Here is an 18,066-nt window from a genome sequence, read left to right as displayed (position 1 = left end):
TAGATGTTGAACAAGAACAATATATACCCAGAAAAATAAAACCCAATTCAACTCCTCTCTCTCTCTCTCTAAGCTAAATATGCATTATGATTGTTATTGTCATGTCCATTGGAACCCTTTCAAAGCCTTAGATTGCAGATGATTACCCAAATTAAATTTTGTTTTGTTGCTTCTTTCCCACTTGTCATATGACCATAATCTTATCTTTCGGACTTTGGTTCATTATAGTGTTCTACATGCAATAATGTTAATAGACTTCAATGTGGATTAAAAAAATTCTAATCTGTTAAAATTTGATCTTAAGCATTTTTTTCTTTTCAAGGCTAGTTACTTAAAACTTCTGTTTCTGCAATTTTGTTTTAATTTTAAATATTAAAGGTGAAATTGGAGCAGGGTATTGAGATATCCAATATTTTCAAGAATATAATTTTGAAACTAATACGTCCATTCTAGATGATTTTGATTACTATGAAGAGCGGCAGAAAGCCATGCAAGAAAGGAGGGCCAAACAGCAAGCTGGCCTGATGGCTGTCAGAGTAGTTGGAGACAATGAGCATAGAAATGCTGTTGCTTTATCCGGTGATTTCATCAAGCAGATGTCAAAGAGTTTTGCTCAAGTTGTTTGCATGGATGAGGGTAGTAAAGAAGTTCCCCTCACAGCCTCACGGAACAAGCTACTACCGCCTCAAATGTTAAAAACCCTCCCTTTTTTTTTTTAATCTTTTTTTTTTTTTTTTTTTTTGGTAGAATGGAAATATAATTCAACTAACAAGAAAGAGACAACTTAGGGCAAAGCCTGTTACAAAAAACACCTTGACAATCAGCCTCAACAGAGGATATCAAGTCCACGGGTGGAACAAAATGGATAACAAAATCTTGTGAATGACCTGAATTAGCTAAACGATCCGCACATTTATTAGCCTCTTGATAGATATGTTTGATACGAACTTGGGGAATTTGCAAAACGAGATGCTTGGAATCGGCAAATATAGGAGAGATCACTGAGTTGTTGTAGGAGGGATTGCTTTGAGCATCAACAAGGGCCTTTGCGTCAAGCTCAACAATAACAGCAGGGAGCTTCATTTGATGGCATAACATCAAGCCATCTCGGAGAGCCCAAACTTCAGTAGTGAAACTGTTCATGCTGCCCAAATTTCTTGTGAATCCAACCACCCAGTTACCCAAAACATCTCTAATCAAACCTCCTCCTATTGTCGTGCCCAGCACTGCATTCCAAGACCCATCAGTGTAAAGTGTCAACCAGTCTTGCTCCGATTTCTCCCACCTGATTTGTCTAAGCACCATTCGGTTATTACGTCTCAGTTGGGAAGCACATAGGAAAAATTCCGGGGCTTGCATAGCAACAATCTTACCTAGGTTCGGATTTACACCCCTATTAGTGAAGACAACTTGGTTCCGTTGCTTCTAAATCAACCAAAGAGCAAAAGAAAAGATAACATTCCAGGAAATACCCACGGCATTTTGAGAGGACTTGAGACCACCATTAGTAGTTATCCATTCTTCAATGTCCTAAGAGAAGAAGGTGGAGTACAAATAGTGTGTTCCCAATTGATGCCATATGGATTTAACCAAGCTACAATCTCGGAGGGCATGCGTGATAGATTCAGCATCTAAGTGGCACAACGGGTAGGTGGTGTCTAGAGGGATCGCTCTGTTGGCTAAACATTCCTTAACTAGAGAAGGATTCATTACCCAAGAATGGATAACATTCCTGCTGCATGCACTTCCAAATAAACATTTGAATTCTAGGCAGGGATGGTAACTTCCAAATCCAAGAACTAGAGAAGGATTCATTACCCAATGAGTTTATGGCAAGTAGATAGGCACTTCTCATATCAAAATCCCCTTTTAGAGAGAACTTCCAAGCCAGTTTATCACTACACCTTGCCACAAGAGGAATGGGGACAGCTTGAATATCAGGTTTAACTTCCGAGGGAAGCTCAAAAGGAATAATAGACCAATTCTAGCCAATGGGAGAAGACACATTTTGACTTGAAGGTTGGCAGAGGCTTGTGGGAGCGGGCCTTCGAAGTTCAAGGTTTGACCAACAATCAGACTAGAAATTAAGGCTGCTCTCATGGCCTGGGATCTCTGAAGCACGGGTGCGGCATTTGGGCCGCCGCACCTGCGTCGGACGCGGCGACGTGTAGGCGACGCCGCTGCCTGCACGTCCGTGCCGCGTCGGGCAATAAAAAATTAATATTTTCGGCGCGATTCGCGCCGATACGGCGCCGATTTGGGCCAACGTGCGAAATCGGGCCAACGTGCGCCGATTCGGCCTGAATCGGTCCGTATTGGGAGAAACGCCGATACCTGCTGATACTGGCCGAAATCGGCCGAAATTCAAAAAAAAAAGAAAAAAGAAACAGGTGCGTAACGCACCGTTTTACTTAGCCGAAAAAAAAAGAAAAAAAAGAAGCCAAACGATGCGTTTTGGAAAAAACACTTTGAAACCCTTATATGCTTAGCCCTCACAGATCACTTGTCCCAGCCAAAACACTCTTCATTTTTTTTCAAGTCTGGTTTTGTCTCAGCCGCCCCAGCCCCAGCCTCTTCAAGCTAGTGCTCTCAAGTCTCTCCCACTCTCTGCCTTCACTCTTCAGCTAGCTCTCTCCCATTCTCTGCCTTCACTCGTCAGTACATCTCATTTATATAATGTGAAAAAAGTATGTTTAGCAATATATTAAGAATATAAATAAAAATATTTTTAATAATTTTCTAATCGCCGCACTCTGCCGCACCCGCACCCTACTTTTTCAGAAATTGCCGAGTCCCGCACCCGCTCCCGCACCCGAATCCCAAAACGCACCCGTGCTTTATGGCCTGGGATCCATTTAACCCTTTTTTTGAAGATTTCCTCGCCTCTCTTCATCCCTTTCCAGACCGGAGAACTTGGAAGTTTTGCTTCGTTCCTTGAACTGATTCGTTGTCTAGTGCAGTACTTGAAATTAAGAACCTTAGCCCAAGGGGCATTCTTCTCTGTATGAAACCTCCAATTGAGCTTGGCTAGGAGCGCTGTGTTCCTCCCTTTAGCAAATTGTAACCCCAAACCTCTTGCCTCCTTTGATTTAGTCACTTCTCCCTAATTAACCCAATGCATCTTTTTAGCATGATCCGTCGTTCCCCAAAGAAAGTTTCTATTGACCCTGTCAATACCCTTAAGGATTTTATTTAGAAGAGGAGCATATTGCATCACATAATTCGAGATGGTTGAGGAGGAAGCATGGATGAGTACCACTCGGCCAGCCATAGAGAGTAAGTTAGCTTTCCACCATGCCAACTTCTTGACTCTGTCAAGCACAAAATCAAAATCATGCTTGCGGTCTCTTGCATGCTTTAAAGGAAACCCCAGATACTTGCCAAGATTAGGAGTTGAATTAAACCTGAGTATATCGGAGAGGAGATCTCTTTGATTCAGCTCCACATTAGGGGAGAAGAAAACACGAGACTTGGCTTCGCTCACACTCTGCTCGGATCTTAAGCAAAATTCCTGAAGCATAGCCTTGATGGTATGACAGTTATCCGGGCCTGCACTTGCAAAAAGAACCAGGTCATCTGTAAAAAATAAATGCGAAAAGGAGGGCCCACTCCTAGAAGCTTTCACTAGAGTCCAAAACTTGGCGGCACACCTATCTTCAATCAAGTGACCCAAAAATTCCATGCATAGGATAAAGAGGTAGGGAGATAGGGGGTCTCCTTGTCTAATACCTCTAGTGGGGCAAAAGGAGTCGAGGTAGCCACCATTAAAGAATAGGGATGTCGATATCGAGGATACATAGCTCATAATAAGTTCAATAAGGTTGACAGAGAAATTGAACTTGAAAAGCATTTCCCTAATAAAGCTCCACTCAATTTTATCGTAAGCCTTTTCAAGGTCAATCTTAATGGCCATATACCCTTTTCAGCCCTTGGCTCTACCAATAGTGTAGATCAACTCTTGAACTATAATAACATTGCCAGCTCCTCTTTTTCCAGGAACGAAAGCCATTTGGTAAGGTGAGACAAGATACTCCAAATGCAGTCTAAGTCGAGCAACAATAACCTTGGAGATGATCTTATAAATAGTATTGCAAAGACTTATAGGTCTGTAATTACGAATGGTTTCTAGGCCTTGGATTTTAGGAATAAGCACAATGAGGGTTCTATTAAGATATTCAGGGACCTTCCTTTCAATGAAGACTCTCCTTACTTCCTCCCTTACAGATTCCTTAACTATAAGCCAAAAATGTTGGAAGAATCTAGCGTGTAGACCATCCGGATCCGGAGCCTTGTACGGTTTCATGGACCATAGAGCATCTTTGATTTCCTCCAGGGTAACCATGGCACCAATAGAGTCCTTGGCTTCCTCGGATAGTTGCACTTGCCAAGGCATATCATGTCTTGGGACACGAGAGGTCTCCTCAAGAGATGTGGTGTATAGGGACACAAAACCACTTCTAAAATGCTTCATGACTTCTCTCTCATCTGTTAACCATAACCCCCTCTCGTCTTTGACTAAGGCAATATGGTTCCTTTTCCTTTCGGCTAGGGCAGACACGTGATAAAAAGAGGTATTGCGGTCCTCTTGGATCAACCAGTTAATTCTAGACTTCAACATCCAGAGATCTCTCTCTTGATCTAGAATAGCCTCCGGTTCTTGTTGTAGCTGATTCTCGAGATTGATGAGGGTGGAGCTCGAACAGTTGGAAAGAGCTTTTTGGGCACCATAGATTCTAGCCATAATTCTCCTCTTCTTCTGGTGGATATTCCCAAAAATGATTCTTGTTCCAAAGGGTTGCTTCCTTAGAGAAAACCTCAATAGACTCAGCTAAGTTCCTATTACTACTCCAAGCACTTGAAATAGTATTAGGAAAAGACATGTTCGAAAGTGAGAACTCTTGAAATTTGAAGGGTCTGTTGAGATGTACTGCTCTGATAGGGAAGGTCTCCATAAGAACCGGGCAATGGTCAGAATGGCATTGGGGTAGATGGGTTACTTTTGCATTAGGATAGAGAACACACCATTCCAGATTCATGAAATATCTGTCAATCCTTTCCAAAATGAGGTTGTTAACATCCTACTTATTTGTCTAGGTGTACCTTGGACCAGAAAAGCCTATATCAACCATACTGCATATATCTAAGCAATCTTTGAAGGCCAATGATTGATTCACACTAACACCCTTGCCTCCAAATTTATCCTCTTACACAAGAGGTTCATTAAAATCGTCCGCCATAATCCATGGCTTATTATGCAATTCTACAACCTTATTTAGATTATTCCATAAAATGCACATTTCTTCACTCCTAGGACTAGCATAAATCGCAGAGAAAATCCAGGAGAGATTTGAGACACATACTTTTACTTCTACATGAATTTCCTGCTCTGTTCTAGCTAGCTCCTTAATCTCCACTTTGTCTGCATTCCAAAGCAACCACAGCCCATTAGTGAAACCAATCGTCTCCATATGGACGGCCCTATCAAATGGCAGCCTATCTGTGACTTCCTTGGCTTTGCTACCACCCAATTTTGTCTCCATAACTACAAGAATAGCTCATGTCGCCGAGAAACTCCTCTACTATTCCAAATTAGGATATCCATGGCAAATCTTAACAGAATTAGAGAAACCGAATCAAACAGTGGGAGGGACTCCATTCCCTTCCTCCGATACCATACAATCATACCCCATATCTTCATAAACTGACCCTTCTTTAGAATGAGGACTAGATTGCTCCCTAGCATTGACTTCCCCATTACCCACACTTGTGGACTAACGATGGGCATTAGGTTTGGCTTGTAGGCTGAGGGACTCACCCTTTTTCCCATCACTGTTGACAGATTTAGCTTAGAGTAGAAGAAAATCAGCTTGCTGATCACCTGAAAATCGAGACTCTCTCCTTCCACTTTGGTGATCCACTTCACCAATTGATGATGCTGTGAACTTGAAGGTGGGATCATAAGAAGGATAAGGCTTACGGGTAGGTGGGGAGGCATGAGAGGGTGACAAAGAAGTGGGAGTTGTAGAAGAAATCTTCCTCAAAAGGGTATCTTTGGTGCTAAGATGTGATGAAGGGCTTAAGCCCCTGGCAAGGGCTTTTTTACCTTTAATAGAGGAAGGGTGTTTTTTGTGGGATTGGGCTTGAGGGCTCGGGTTTGTGAGAAGCCCAAGACCTGTTTCTAAAACTTTGGCTTCCCTTATCAACAAATTGCTACCCGTTGGGCCCAAGTTGGAGTTGCCCCTCTGGTTCGTGGTGCCTAGGCCTATGACTTTAGAGGTCCAAACTAAATCTGTCTTCCTGGAGTGTTCCCCAACTCCATGCATTGTGTCCTTGTGTGGCATGCTCTAGGAAGGTGTTGGACCATTAGGTGGCGTGCCCCTCCATTCCAGGTTTTTTAGAGGTAGGTGTGGAGTAGCATTCCGGGCAGATTTGGTAGTACCCTCCGTACTAAAGCTTGATTTTGTACCCTTTCACTCGTTTGTCCTCCTGCTCACTAGCATCCACGGTTCGTACTGACCATCCACCTCTGTTGCCTCTCCCACCTTAGTCATGGCATTGCTGGACGTTGCGCAGTGGGCATCATGCACCTTGCATGATGGTTCACCTCGGCCAGCTAACGCTTCCTCCTTCGATACCACCTGTTCCTTCCCCTTGCGTATGGTGTAAGGGCATGCCTCCACCTTGTGCCCTAGTCTTCCACAGGAAAAACACAGGCTTTGATGCCCTCATAGCTCATAGCTTGCTCAAAACGTCCAATAAGGATAGTGTTCACTAAAGGTTTGTTGATATGAATTTGGATGCATAGTCTAGCGTATTTGCGACAAGCCTTCATGGCTGTATGGGAGTCAATCCTCAGAACCTTACTAATGGATTCGCCAATCTGCTTCAGAACCTCTGCTTCATAGAGCTCAATGGGAAGCTCACAGAGTCGGATCCAAACCGCAATAAGAGAGATATTTGCCGTTGATGATTTAAAGAAAGGTTCCTATGGCCTTATAGATAGAAAATGGTCATCTATAAACCATGGGCCTCTCATTAAGACATTGTCAAGGTCCTCCTTGGAGTAGAACTTGACCTAAAAAAACCCATACCCAAGATCCACACAGTCCATCCTACGACCTCCACATTAGGTTCTGCTTGGTCCACATGTAGGTGAAGCTAATTGATCTACCAACAAGCTTGACTATAATAGATTTCGACCAGGTCCTCTAATGCGACATTTGGTCTCCTTCGTCAGCTTGACAGTGACCCATCCTTCCCGAATCTGACCATTATCCTCACCACCATCATCATCAGATTCCTCATCCTCATCCATAAGACAATCAAAATCAAAAGCTTTCACATAAGCCCCTGGCATTTCACCCACGAGCTTTTCCTTCAAAGAGGTTTTGGCAAAGGAATCAGAATTCTGGTACCTTGGAGATGGAGAGCTCTCCCTTGAGCCATCATTAAACTCGGCATGATGGATATTCTTAACCTTCTTATTACTCCGAGCCAACTTTACCTCTTCCTCCCTAGAGAGCGTGCGTGGTTTCATTGAGAGCGACGCTATGGTGGAAGGAGCTTTTGAGAAATAACTACTCTTGTAGTCTTGTTTTGTCTTGTTTTTGCATGTGTTTATGTTTTAGGAGGAGAGACATAAAGGTGGAACAAAACTACATATTTAGACCTATTTTTAATAGAAGTAGGTTACAGAAATTTAATTAAGCTAATCTTGGGTGGATAAAGTATCAAATCTCAAATTACAGGTAGACAACTTAAATTTTAGTCAATCCACATGAGATAAGTTGTAATTTTCCTTAATTAAAAAAAAATGAGAATCATAAATATTAGAAACAAAATTGAAAATAACAAAGGGTAAAACTTTTATGCCATAACAGTACCCATTATTCTTTTAGTAATTTACCATTAACAAATTAGTCTTTTAGAGACCATGGTATTGAGTTAATGTACTAAATTGACAAAATAGTTATTAAAAAAAAAAAAAAAATTAAAGGTGTTTCTGTCAGTTGTGGCAAAGGTGTGGTTGTTTGTGGTGCTAGAGTAAATTCCCTAGTCTACTCCTCTGGGTTACAAACAGCAGCTGCTGACACTGCTTGAAGTGGCCAATGATAGCAAATGGAGAGAGACAGTATTGCCTGTAACAAGCTCCCTTGGTTTCTGCTTTTATTTGGTACATTACTCTGCTTCTTGTGTTTCTAATTCTTGGGTATTCGGTGTGCTCTGGCTCTCGGTTAGCCAGATGCCAGACTGTTCAGAACTTGCCTTACTCTTTCTGGTTGGTGATTGGTTAGTGACTACTTCATCTCTCTATGAAAATCTAGTTTTCTTTTAATTCATTTATTCCAAATATGAACTCGATCGCCTCAAACAACTGGCTTGTGAGTAAATTTTATCCAGGAATTGAAATTTGTGCATACCCACTTGTGGATTCGATTATTTTCTGGCATTATTGTTTGGTGGGTTCAGTTAATTCAGTTGTCTTTTTATACATGCCCGCTTTTGCCTTGTTTCTTTTGGATTTCTATGCATACCATCTGAAGTGATTGTTTGAAAGAACTGTCTGGTGAATTAGTTTAATCCAAAATTGAGTTTTTGCGCACCCATTTGTGTATTTGATTGTTTTGAAATTTTTGCTGATTGGGTTCAATTTTAATTCTGCATATATTCTTTAGGATTTGATTTCTCTGTAACAACTATCTTTCAGGGTTTTTTTCTTTTCTTTTTTTGGTTGTAAAAGTGTAAATCTTTACATAGCCTCTTGTGAACCTTGTTTTAGAATAGATTATAACCTAAAAACTTGACAGGCTTCGAAGCTGGCTCTCTAGAACTCTAGGAGATCTTCAGTAACACATATAATTGAAGTTTCTATGTTTATATAGGCACGTATGCTAGGTGGTCGAAGAAATGACTAAACAAATTGCAGCTATAGCAAGTGATTTTTTTTTTTTAAATTTTTTTATTGGCAATAGCATCATCACCAATGAAAATGTAAAACATATTGCAACAAAAGCTAAACACTGAACACGTGAAGAATTTCGTCTTTGTTAAAAAATTAGTATAATACACTGTTCCATGCCAGCTGCCTGTAGGAAGGTTTCAAAGCTATACTGCACTATTTTATGAGTTCAAATTTTGGGGTCTCACCAAAGCTTACCACCTCAGGAAAAACTCAGCCTATTGACATGATAACTGATCACCTACTTGCAATAGCCTCAGATAACATCTTAGTACCAGCACCACTGAATGCAATCTTAAAATTTAGACTAGTATGAGGTTTGTAAACACAACCAACTTACAACATAAAAAAGAAAAGAAAAAAGAATAGCACTCAAAATCCCAGTTTCATGTTTGCCGAATTACCCCTTGGCGTTGGAACCCCTTTTCCCAGCAAATCCACTTGCAGAAAGAAGCCTTGACAGAAAGCCCTGGTTGCCGTTGCAATTGTCCTTGTCACTGAAATTGCTTAAATTGCTTATAAGAGACCAGTGTGTCTCAAAGTCTGGCTCATAACCCCTTGTTGCATCACTTGCATGAGCTCTGATGCCTTCTTGAGATTGTCTTCTAAGTGATACCTATTAATTACAGTGGAGTACATCTCCCTCGTTGGACTTTCACCAACCTGAAGCATAGAAATTAGAAAATCTTCAGCTTCTGCAAGTTTGACCATTTTGGCAGAAGGCATGGATGAGCATGCCTGAAGTGTTAATTCTCTGCTTAAGATTCCTACACAACATTTCAGTATAAAAATCCATAGCTTCATCCAATCTATTCTGGGTACAAAAACTTTGAATTACTGAGTCACAACTAGTAGAATTTGGAACATTTGATTTCTTCAGCATCGTGTTCATAAGATCAACAGCCTTGTTCAGTTTCCCATACCAACAAAGCACTTAATTAGATTATCATAGTTGATATTGTCAGGAATTAGGCATTTCTCTACCATCCTGTCCAACAGATCTTCTGCTTCTTGAAGCTTGCCATGGGAAAGAAGGCCCCCCAACAATTGCGTTTTGGATGTTTGAACCATGAACCCAACCTCTTGATTCCATTTCTTGACTCAACTGCAAGGCTTTTCCAAGATCACCAACATTACACAAGCTGCTAATTACTGCTCTCAAACTCCGATTACTAGGCCTAATTTCATTAGAAATCATCATAGACAGCCAGTGCACGGTACTGGATACATCTTTACACTCAGAAAATCCGTACACAAGAAAATTATAAGTGACTTCATTGGCTTGCGGTTCCTTCTCTTGCAATTCATCTAATATTTTATTTACAAGTGAACCGTTCCCTGTTGCAAAAAGAGAGAATATCAAAATGTTGTAGATGATGAGGTCTTTGACTTGCTTTGTCCAAGCATAAGCTCCTTCAGACTCAATGCATGAAGGACCCTACCCTCCAAAAACATCAAGCGCACCAAATTCCGGTAACTTGAGATTGAGAGGCCTAAATTTTTTCTTATAATAATACCAAGTAGCTCCTCAACTTTCCTCTTGTTTTTCACTTGACAATGCCCTTGTTTCAGCATGTTATAAATTTCTGCTTCTGGAAGCAGCCCTTCAAAAACATATCCTGGAATAGAGTGGATACTTCTTGAATGTTGCCTGTCATACAAAACCCTTTCATTAGTGCACAATGTAAAGGAAATGAATATGACGATTGCTCTCGTAAACCAATCTCTTTTAAGGCATTGGCTTTCTCATATCTGCCAGCCCTGCACAGCTCGGGAATTAATAAAACATAAATATCCCAAGATGGAGCCAAATTTTCACCCAGCTTATTGTCCAATATTGTAAAAACCATTGAAAACTTTTTCTCCTTACACAACCCTCTTACAATATGGCTAAAAGCCGTGTGATCCAAGATGCAACCATACTTTAGAATTTCATCCAACAATAAGTGTACAACTCCTGCAAAACCTCTAACACAAAGCGTTTCAAGGAATGCAGAGAAAATGTCTAACCCTAAGTGAGGGTTATAAAGTAGCATACATTCAAGAAGCTGTAATGCTTCCACAAGCATTTCTCACTGGCAGAGACACCCCACAAGAGCTTTACAATCCTCCAACCCTGGTAACCATTTGTTTCTTTGAGCAATTTCCCAGCAACCGTGAAGGTCCTTCAAGTTCCCTTTCTTACATAAACTCATTATTGGAGCAGTGTAGGACTCATTCTAGACAATTAAATGCCATTGGTGCATACCGTCCAATATTAGCCTCCCACCATTTGTCAATCCTTTCTTGCTGTATGCTTGGACAAGCAAATTGAGAGTTTCTTGGTCAAGCTGATTAGCCAACTCTGGCATTTTCTTCAACAGCTTAGTGACTGTCTTGATATGGAAACGGGATGAACAAAGCCCTTTAACTAACACTGAGAAAACAGGCAAAGATATTTCTTGTCCCCATTGAATCATTTTATTTACCAGTTCCAATGCAGCTCTAAAATTTCCATGACCACTTTTCTCCATTACTAGTGAGTTAAAATCAGGTATCATGGAATCTTCAAGAACCCTGGCGACTGTTTTATCATACTCATCCAGGTCTGTATCTTAGTAGAGACCATTCCCAAGATTATAGAGAAACTCTGTTTTAGAAAACCCTGCATCATTGTCCCTTTTCAATTTCACAGCCGATGGATTGAACCCCAAGACCATAAATGCTTTGGAAAGTGGATCCTCCAATGAAGAGAGCTGAAGAAAACCATGGCTAGCCTTCTTGCAAACTATCGTTTTCACTTCATCAAATTGTCTACCTTCACAAAATCCTGCTAATAGTATTCTGAAAGTTGATGCATTAGGTGGTGTCCCCCAATCCACCATTTCGTCAAGGATGTCTTGGGCATGCTTCCACATGCCTTCCTTAAAAACCCCACTGAGAAGAGCATGCTGCATTATAGGAACATATATTAGGTTTCAGGGATTTAGTCAACATTTCTGACATATAGACGAAGGCATTTTTCAGTTCCCCTGCACGACAACTCCAACCAAAAAAATCCCAAAGGTGTTATTTCATCAGGATTGAAACCAAATCTTCCAATTTTCGCAAAAACAAGTCTGCACTTTCTGTGCCTGAATTGCTACATACACAATGTAAAATCTTATTACCAGCAATAACAGTTGGGGCACACTTCATCTCAGCAAAGAAACTCAGCAGATCCTCAAAGTCCTTCTCACAGTACCCATGAGCCATTTCATTAATAACCAGGCTGATAGGCTCCAAACTAGAACCCACGGCCCTCTTGGCAAGATTTCTTCCTTCTTGAATCTTTCCATCCCTACGAAGTAGTCTAATGACATTCTCAAAACTAGCTTTCTCTGCACCACTCAAATTAACATTCTTCTCCAACATGTCCCAACAAACTTGACATGCCAATTGAATTTTCTTCTTTTGAACCAAAATATCAAGAACACAACAACGCATCATGGATGGCACCAAACCTTGCCCCCTCATTCGATCATACACAATAATAGCTCTCTCTAATTCACCCTCACCAACATAAGCTTCAATCAAATTACTGAAATTTTCATGACAATCCAATGAAATTCCTTGACTTTCAATTTTACAAAACAAGAATTCAGCTTCCCTAAGCATCCCCACATGGATAAGCAACAAGGCCATAACTTCACACAACCAAGGGAGATGCTTAAAACCCTTATACTGTTCATTAGCCCACTTAAAAATTTCCGACAATTTGTGATGCTGGTGCAAGCTGTGATTGCTGATATTATATACTGAGTTTTTCTGGTGCAAAAATGTGAACTCTAATTAAAATTTTAATAGGCTCTTTGCTGTTTGTGGAGGATTCCTGTATCAGTTTTTGATCTTTGTTATTTGTTGCTAGGTTGTAGCTCTTGCTTTGTTGCTTTTGGATGTTTGCAGCTAGTTGCTGCTTCTTGTTATGTTGGTCTTTTAAATAAAAGTTTTCTTATTAATAAAAAAAAATATATGGAAAAAAACCAAATTCCTCTCGCAGTGTGAGATTTGATGAATTTCTTTCGTGCCCAAATTTTAGTGTACCCTAAGAGTTTTGGATTTATGATGGAGAAGGCCAAGGGGCCCTTTGTTATAATAACTTGGAGATATACTCAGAAGAAACTTTCAGTCCCTTACTCATATCTGTTCGCATTCATTGAGTTTATATATTGTTGGTGGACAATTTCACCATTTTTCTATTCCTGTTTTAGATGGATTTTTTTTTGATAAGTAAAAGTTTATTGATCTCAAACAAGGTGAAACACCCTAGTACACAAGAACTGTACAAGGAGTCAAACAATCAAGAACAAAAATTACAAGAATTTAAGAAATCAAGAAAGGATGAAAAAGATTGGTTTTGCAAGGCAGCCAACCAATCCATTAAAGTTCTAAAGAAAAAATGCTTGAGGTCTGATATGGATCTCTCCTTATCTTCAAAACACTGATTATTTCTCTCTCTCCAAAGGCACCACAATAAGCAATAGGGAACTATAAGCCATATACACCCATTTTGATGGCGGCCAAAACTTCCTTGCCAACATGCTAGAAGCCCCACTACAGATTGCGGCATAACCCAGCTCACTCCAAACAACCTGAACACCATAGCCCACATATCCATTGCAACCGGACAATGAAGAAAAAGATGATCAACCGATTCACCATTACACTTGCACATATAGCACTAGTCCAATATCCAAACCTTCCTTCTTCGTAAATTGTCAATCGTTAAACATTTCCCTAAAGCAGCAGTCCAAACAAAGAAAGCTACTCGAGAAGTAATCTTCTGCTTCCAAATGCTTTTCCAAGGAAAGCAATAGTCATTAGAGCCCACTAAAAGATTGTAGAAATCCCTAACCGTAAAACCCTTCTCTCTATCATATTTCCAGCGCATCTTATCCTCACCAAACCCTCTCAACGACGCACCATATATGGTATTTTTGTGAGAGAGAGAGAGAGAGAGAGAGAGAGAGAGTGATGACCTCAAAAGTCCCTAACATGTTACTTGTAAAAAAAAAAAGACTCCATAGTCATATTAATTACTTAATAGTGAAATATTTTTATTGAATAAATTAAGCAATTCTGCTTTGCAAGATGTAGTTTAGTAGAGGCTATGTCAAATAATAGGTGAATGATTTATACAATGTTTCCAAAATCATTGTGGTAAATCTTTGACTTGATGCTTGAGTCTTGATTCTGACTTAATGTTTTTGGCAGGTTTGTGTACTATTAGAGGAAAGAGCAATACTGTAGTGCATACTCCGTCTTACCATTACTTTTTCATCATAACTGAAATCAAAGTTTGATGTTTTGGTTATCTGTCAGTCTTTGCCGGATGCTGTGCATCTAAGTGGTGTTTGCCCAAGGTAAGATGACTATCCTGAGATTGACAATGTTAGAATGTACTATCTATTTGCTTTATTGATTTCATTGGTAATGTGCAGAGACATTAAAAAAATTGCCTCTTAATTGAATCCATGATAGCAAAATCATGCTTTCAGTGCGTCGAATTATACCATCCTTGGTTTCCATATCAGTCAAGAATTCCAGTAGCCTAGGTGGTCATAGTCCTCATTCAGTGGTAGCTAAATTCATTCATGGTTGTACAGAAGCAAACATTGATACTGTAGTCAATTCCATATGTGGTTCATTCAGGAAGGGCTGTAATTGGGACATTCTGACTCAAAATTTTGATTCTGTTCGCTTAAATGATTTGATTGTTGAGAAGGTACTGCTGGAATTAAAGGAACCAACTGATGCAAAACGGGCTTTGGCTTTCTTCCATTGGTCAGCACAAAGGAAAAAGTTTGAACATGGGAATTGGTCTTACTGTATCACAATTCATATTTTGGTTCAAGCACGACTGCTTACGGATGCTCGAGCATTGCTTGAATCAGTTTTGAAAAAAAATGTAGGGATCCCTTTGAGATTTTCAGTTGTGGATTCTCTACTTAGCAGTTACAAGATTACAGTTTCTACTCCATTTGTGTTTGATTTGTTAGTACAGGCTTATGCTAAACTCAGAATGTTTGAGATTGCTTTTGATGTCTGCCGCTACTTGGAAGAACATGGCTTCTCTTCAAGCCTTATAAGTTTCAATACTTTAATTCACGTTGTTCAAAAATCTGATCAAGTCCCTCTAGTTTGGAAGATTTATGAGCATATGATTCAAAATAGAACGTATCCAAATGAAGTAACAATCCGAACCATGATAAGTGCATTGTGCAAGGAAGGGCATTTGCAGAAATATGTCGACATATTGGACCAGATCCATGGTAAGAGATGCTCTCCTTCAGTGATTGTTAATACCAGTTTGATTTTAAAGATTTTAGAGGAGGGAAGAATTGAAGATGGTATGGTATTATTGAAGAGAATGTTGCAAAAGAGCATGATTCTTGATACAATTGCTTATTCACTAATGATTCATGCTAAAGTAAAGCTTGGGAATTTGGAGTCAGCGTGGAAAGTGTATGAAGAAATGCTAAATAGAGGTTTCCAAGCAAATCCTTATATCTATACTTTGTTTATAGGAGTCCACTGTAAAAAGGGAAGAATAGCAGAAGCACATTGCCTAATGAAGGAGATGGAAGATCTGGGTTTGAAGCCGTATAGTGAATGTTTTGATCTTCTCATTGAGGGGTGTGCTAAAGCAGGAAAATTGGAAGAGAGTTTAATGAATTGTCAGAAAATGTTGGAGAGGAGACTTGTTCCTAGTTGTTGGGCTTTCAATGAGATGGTAGGAAAGCTCAGTGAAAATGGGAATGTGGAGCAGGCCAATGCAATGTTAACTATTTTGTTAGATAAAGGATTCCTGCCTGATGAGATCACATACTCTCATCTGATTGAGGGTTATGGCAAAAAAGGTGAGTTTCATGAAGTTGTCAAACTCTACCATGAAATTGAAAACAGATCACTGTCTCCTGGATTATTGGTCTATATGTCAATGATTAGGAGCCTTTGCCTGTCTGGGAAAGTGGAGGAAGCAGAAAAATATTTGAGGATTATGAAAGAACGTTCACTGGCCCCAACTGTGTGCATTTACGAGACATTGATTGCAAGCCACTCAAAAAAAGGTGATAGAACAAGGGCTCTTCGCCTTCAGGATGAAATGTTTTCACAAGGACTGAAGCCTAGTTGTTCGTAGCTTTCTGGTTAAAGTGCATAGAACATTGAAGACTAGTGTCCACTCAGGATAAAGAGTAACTCCTATTGACTTCAAAAAGCTTGCTCTAGCGATTCTTAAACTATACTGCTGACCTGGATCCGAATTGAACCAGCTCAAGTTGTTCATGTAAGTACTACAGGTGGAAAGGATCCCATACACAAAGAGAACGCTAATAAAGGCAGGAAGGATGGTTGTAGCAGTACCTGATTGGGCTTATGCTGACCACACACATGCGCACACACAAATAGATGATTCTGAGTCCAGATAGGTGCTGATCATCTTATAACTTTTTGCTCTTTTCTATGATCTTTATGTCCATGTAATTCTTTGATCATAATTTAGTGAATTCAGTTTTGCAAGGCAATGGATCTTATAATCTATTGGTGCTAATCATGTAATTTGATATTAAGAAATGGTGATCCTTTACTAATTGATTTAGTGGCCTGAAAAAGAAGAAGAAAGAAGAGAAATAAAACACGCTTTGGTTATATGTTTTTGTTAATGCAGAAGTTTTAATGTAGTTGTTGGGGGCAAGCGTTTACTCTTTCCCTAAGTATAAACGGATTACACCTTTGTTACATAGAAAATAAATATGCCTGCAATTTTATTTTTGGTATGTTGTACAATTACAATTTATTTATCTTCTATTCAAGTCAAAGCTCAGCTTACAGTTTTGTGTGGGATTTCCAAAATGCATATGGTCAGTTACAACTTGCAAATGAGTCCTAATTCACAATTTCACATTAGTAAATTACAGTTTCTTCTTCTTATAAGAGTAGGTGGAGGCTGAAGTCATGAAATCAGTAATTATAATGGATGAGTGTATAATTTCCCAATAATTAGAATAAGAAAAATGGAGGGGCTTTTTATGATTCGCATCAAAGTCAAACACTAAAGGTTAGTGCAATTTTTTGTCCTTGCTTTGGAGTGTGGAGACAAATGATTATAATACATTAACAATTGAAATCGTTTTTGTTTTTGTTTTTGAGAATGATTAACAATTGAAATCATGATTGTGCATAATTCGGTCGAATCCAACTGAACCTAATGAATTCTTTATGATATGTTCAGTTCGAATAAATTTTGTAGAGCCGTTCGGGTTTGTCATGTATTCCAAATTACGAAAGAAAATGTTATATCAAACAAAGTTCAGAAATACAACATTTTCAGTAATTTATTTGTACTTATTTTTTCATATCTTTAATTTTTTATTTATATAAATAAAATTCTATGGATAAAATTCATGCATTTCCCTAATCTCAATTATCAACCACCATATAAAAAGAGAAAATATTATTTCACACTTATTTACTTTTATTATTTCAGACACATATTTATAATTGCCATGCGAATGTCCACATTTTAACACGTAAAAGTAGATGTGAAATAGGAGATGTGAAATAGTGATTGTAAAGAATTAAAACCAAAGGAGAAGATATTATTATGAAATATTCTAACAGGGCACTACTATAATTACGTCAAAGTAAGGAAGTCACATTGATCACCCCTAGCCATTTTTCAATTATTAAAAAAAAAAACTAACAAACTCATTGTATATTTTCTTCTAGGACGCAGGACCATGCCAGGTTTCTTGCACCTGTTTATAAAAAAAGGGAACTTTTACCGAGGGTAGAGCCCTTGAGTTTAGACACTTCGATAATGCATACATTCCAACCATTTGGCACCAAAAAAAGTAACTTCAAAGATCAAAACTTTTGTGGTTAGCTAAGATTGCTAACTTATTTTTGGTCCTCTAGAGAAAAATTTGTACACTAATTTAGACAGCAGTGGCATAATTCTCAACGAAGAAATGGTGAGTACCAATTGCGGCCCACAGCAATGCTCCTAAATAAAAAACAAGCTGATAAGTTACACACAATATAAGAACAAAAATTAACATCTGTAATATTCTGTATTGACTATCAAA

General features: G+C 39.2%; 1 protein-coding gene and 1 pseudogene across 2 annotated transcripts; one reads left to right on the top strand and one right to left on the bottom strand.

The window, feature by feature from the left end:
* The first annotated feature begins 8,021 nt into the window (after positions 1-8,021).
* Positions 8,022-16,529, top strand: LOC142617189 (uncharacterized). 2 transcript variants are annotated; one of them, XM_075789938.1, is made up of 3 exons: positions 8,022-8,289; positions 14,192-14,340; positions 14,419-16,529. In XM_075789938.1, the coding sequence occupies exon 3, from the start codon at positions 14,466-14,468 to the stop codon at positions 16,116-16,118; it is 1,653 nt and encodes a 550-aa protein (XP_075646053.1). In that variant the 5' UTR covers positions 8,022-8,289; positions 14,192-14,340; positions 14,419-14,465; the 3' UTR covers positions 16,119-16,529. The 2 variants fall into 2 exon arrangements, with proteins under 2 accessions (XP_075646053.1, XP_075646044.1); XM_075789929.1 differs by having other exon boundaries at positions 14,192-16,529.
* Positions 9,360-13,868, bottom strand: LOC142629394 (pentatricopeptide repeat-containing protein At5g15280, mitochondrial-like; annotated as a pseudogene).
* Positions 16,530-18,066: the final 1,537 nt, after the last annotated feature.

The sequence above is a fragment of the Castanea sativa genome, chromosome 1 (assembly GCF_040712315.1).
Source record: "Castanea sativa cultivar Marrone di Chiusa Pesio chromosome 1, ASM4071231v1".
Taxonomy (NCBI): Eukaryota; Viridiplantae; Streptophyta; class Magnoliopsida; order Fagales; family Fagaceae; genus Castanea; species Castanea sativa.
The sequence above is the reverse complement of the archived record's forward strand: the minus strand, read 5'-3'. Positions and strand labels throughout refer to the sequence as shown.

What these genes read in the sequence shown, in the direction of transcription:
- LOC142617189 (XM_075789938.1), top strand. Translation starts at nt 14,466, where the DNA reads ATGCTTTCAGTGCGTCGAATTATACCATCCTTGGTTTCCATATCAGTC.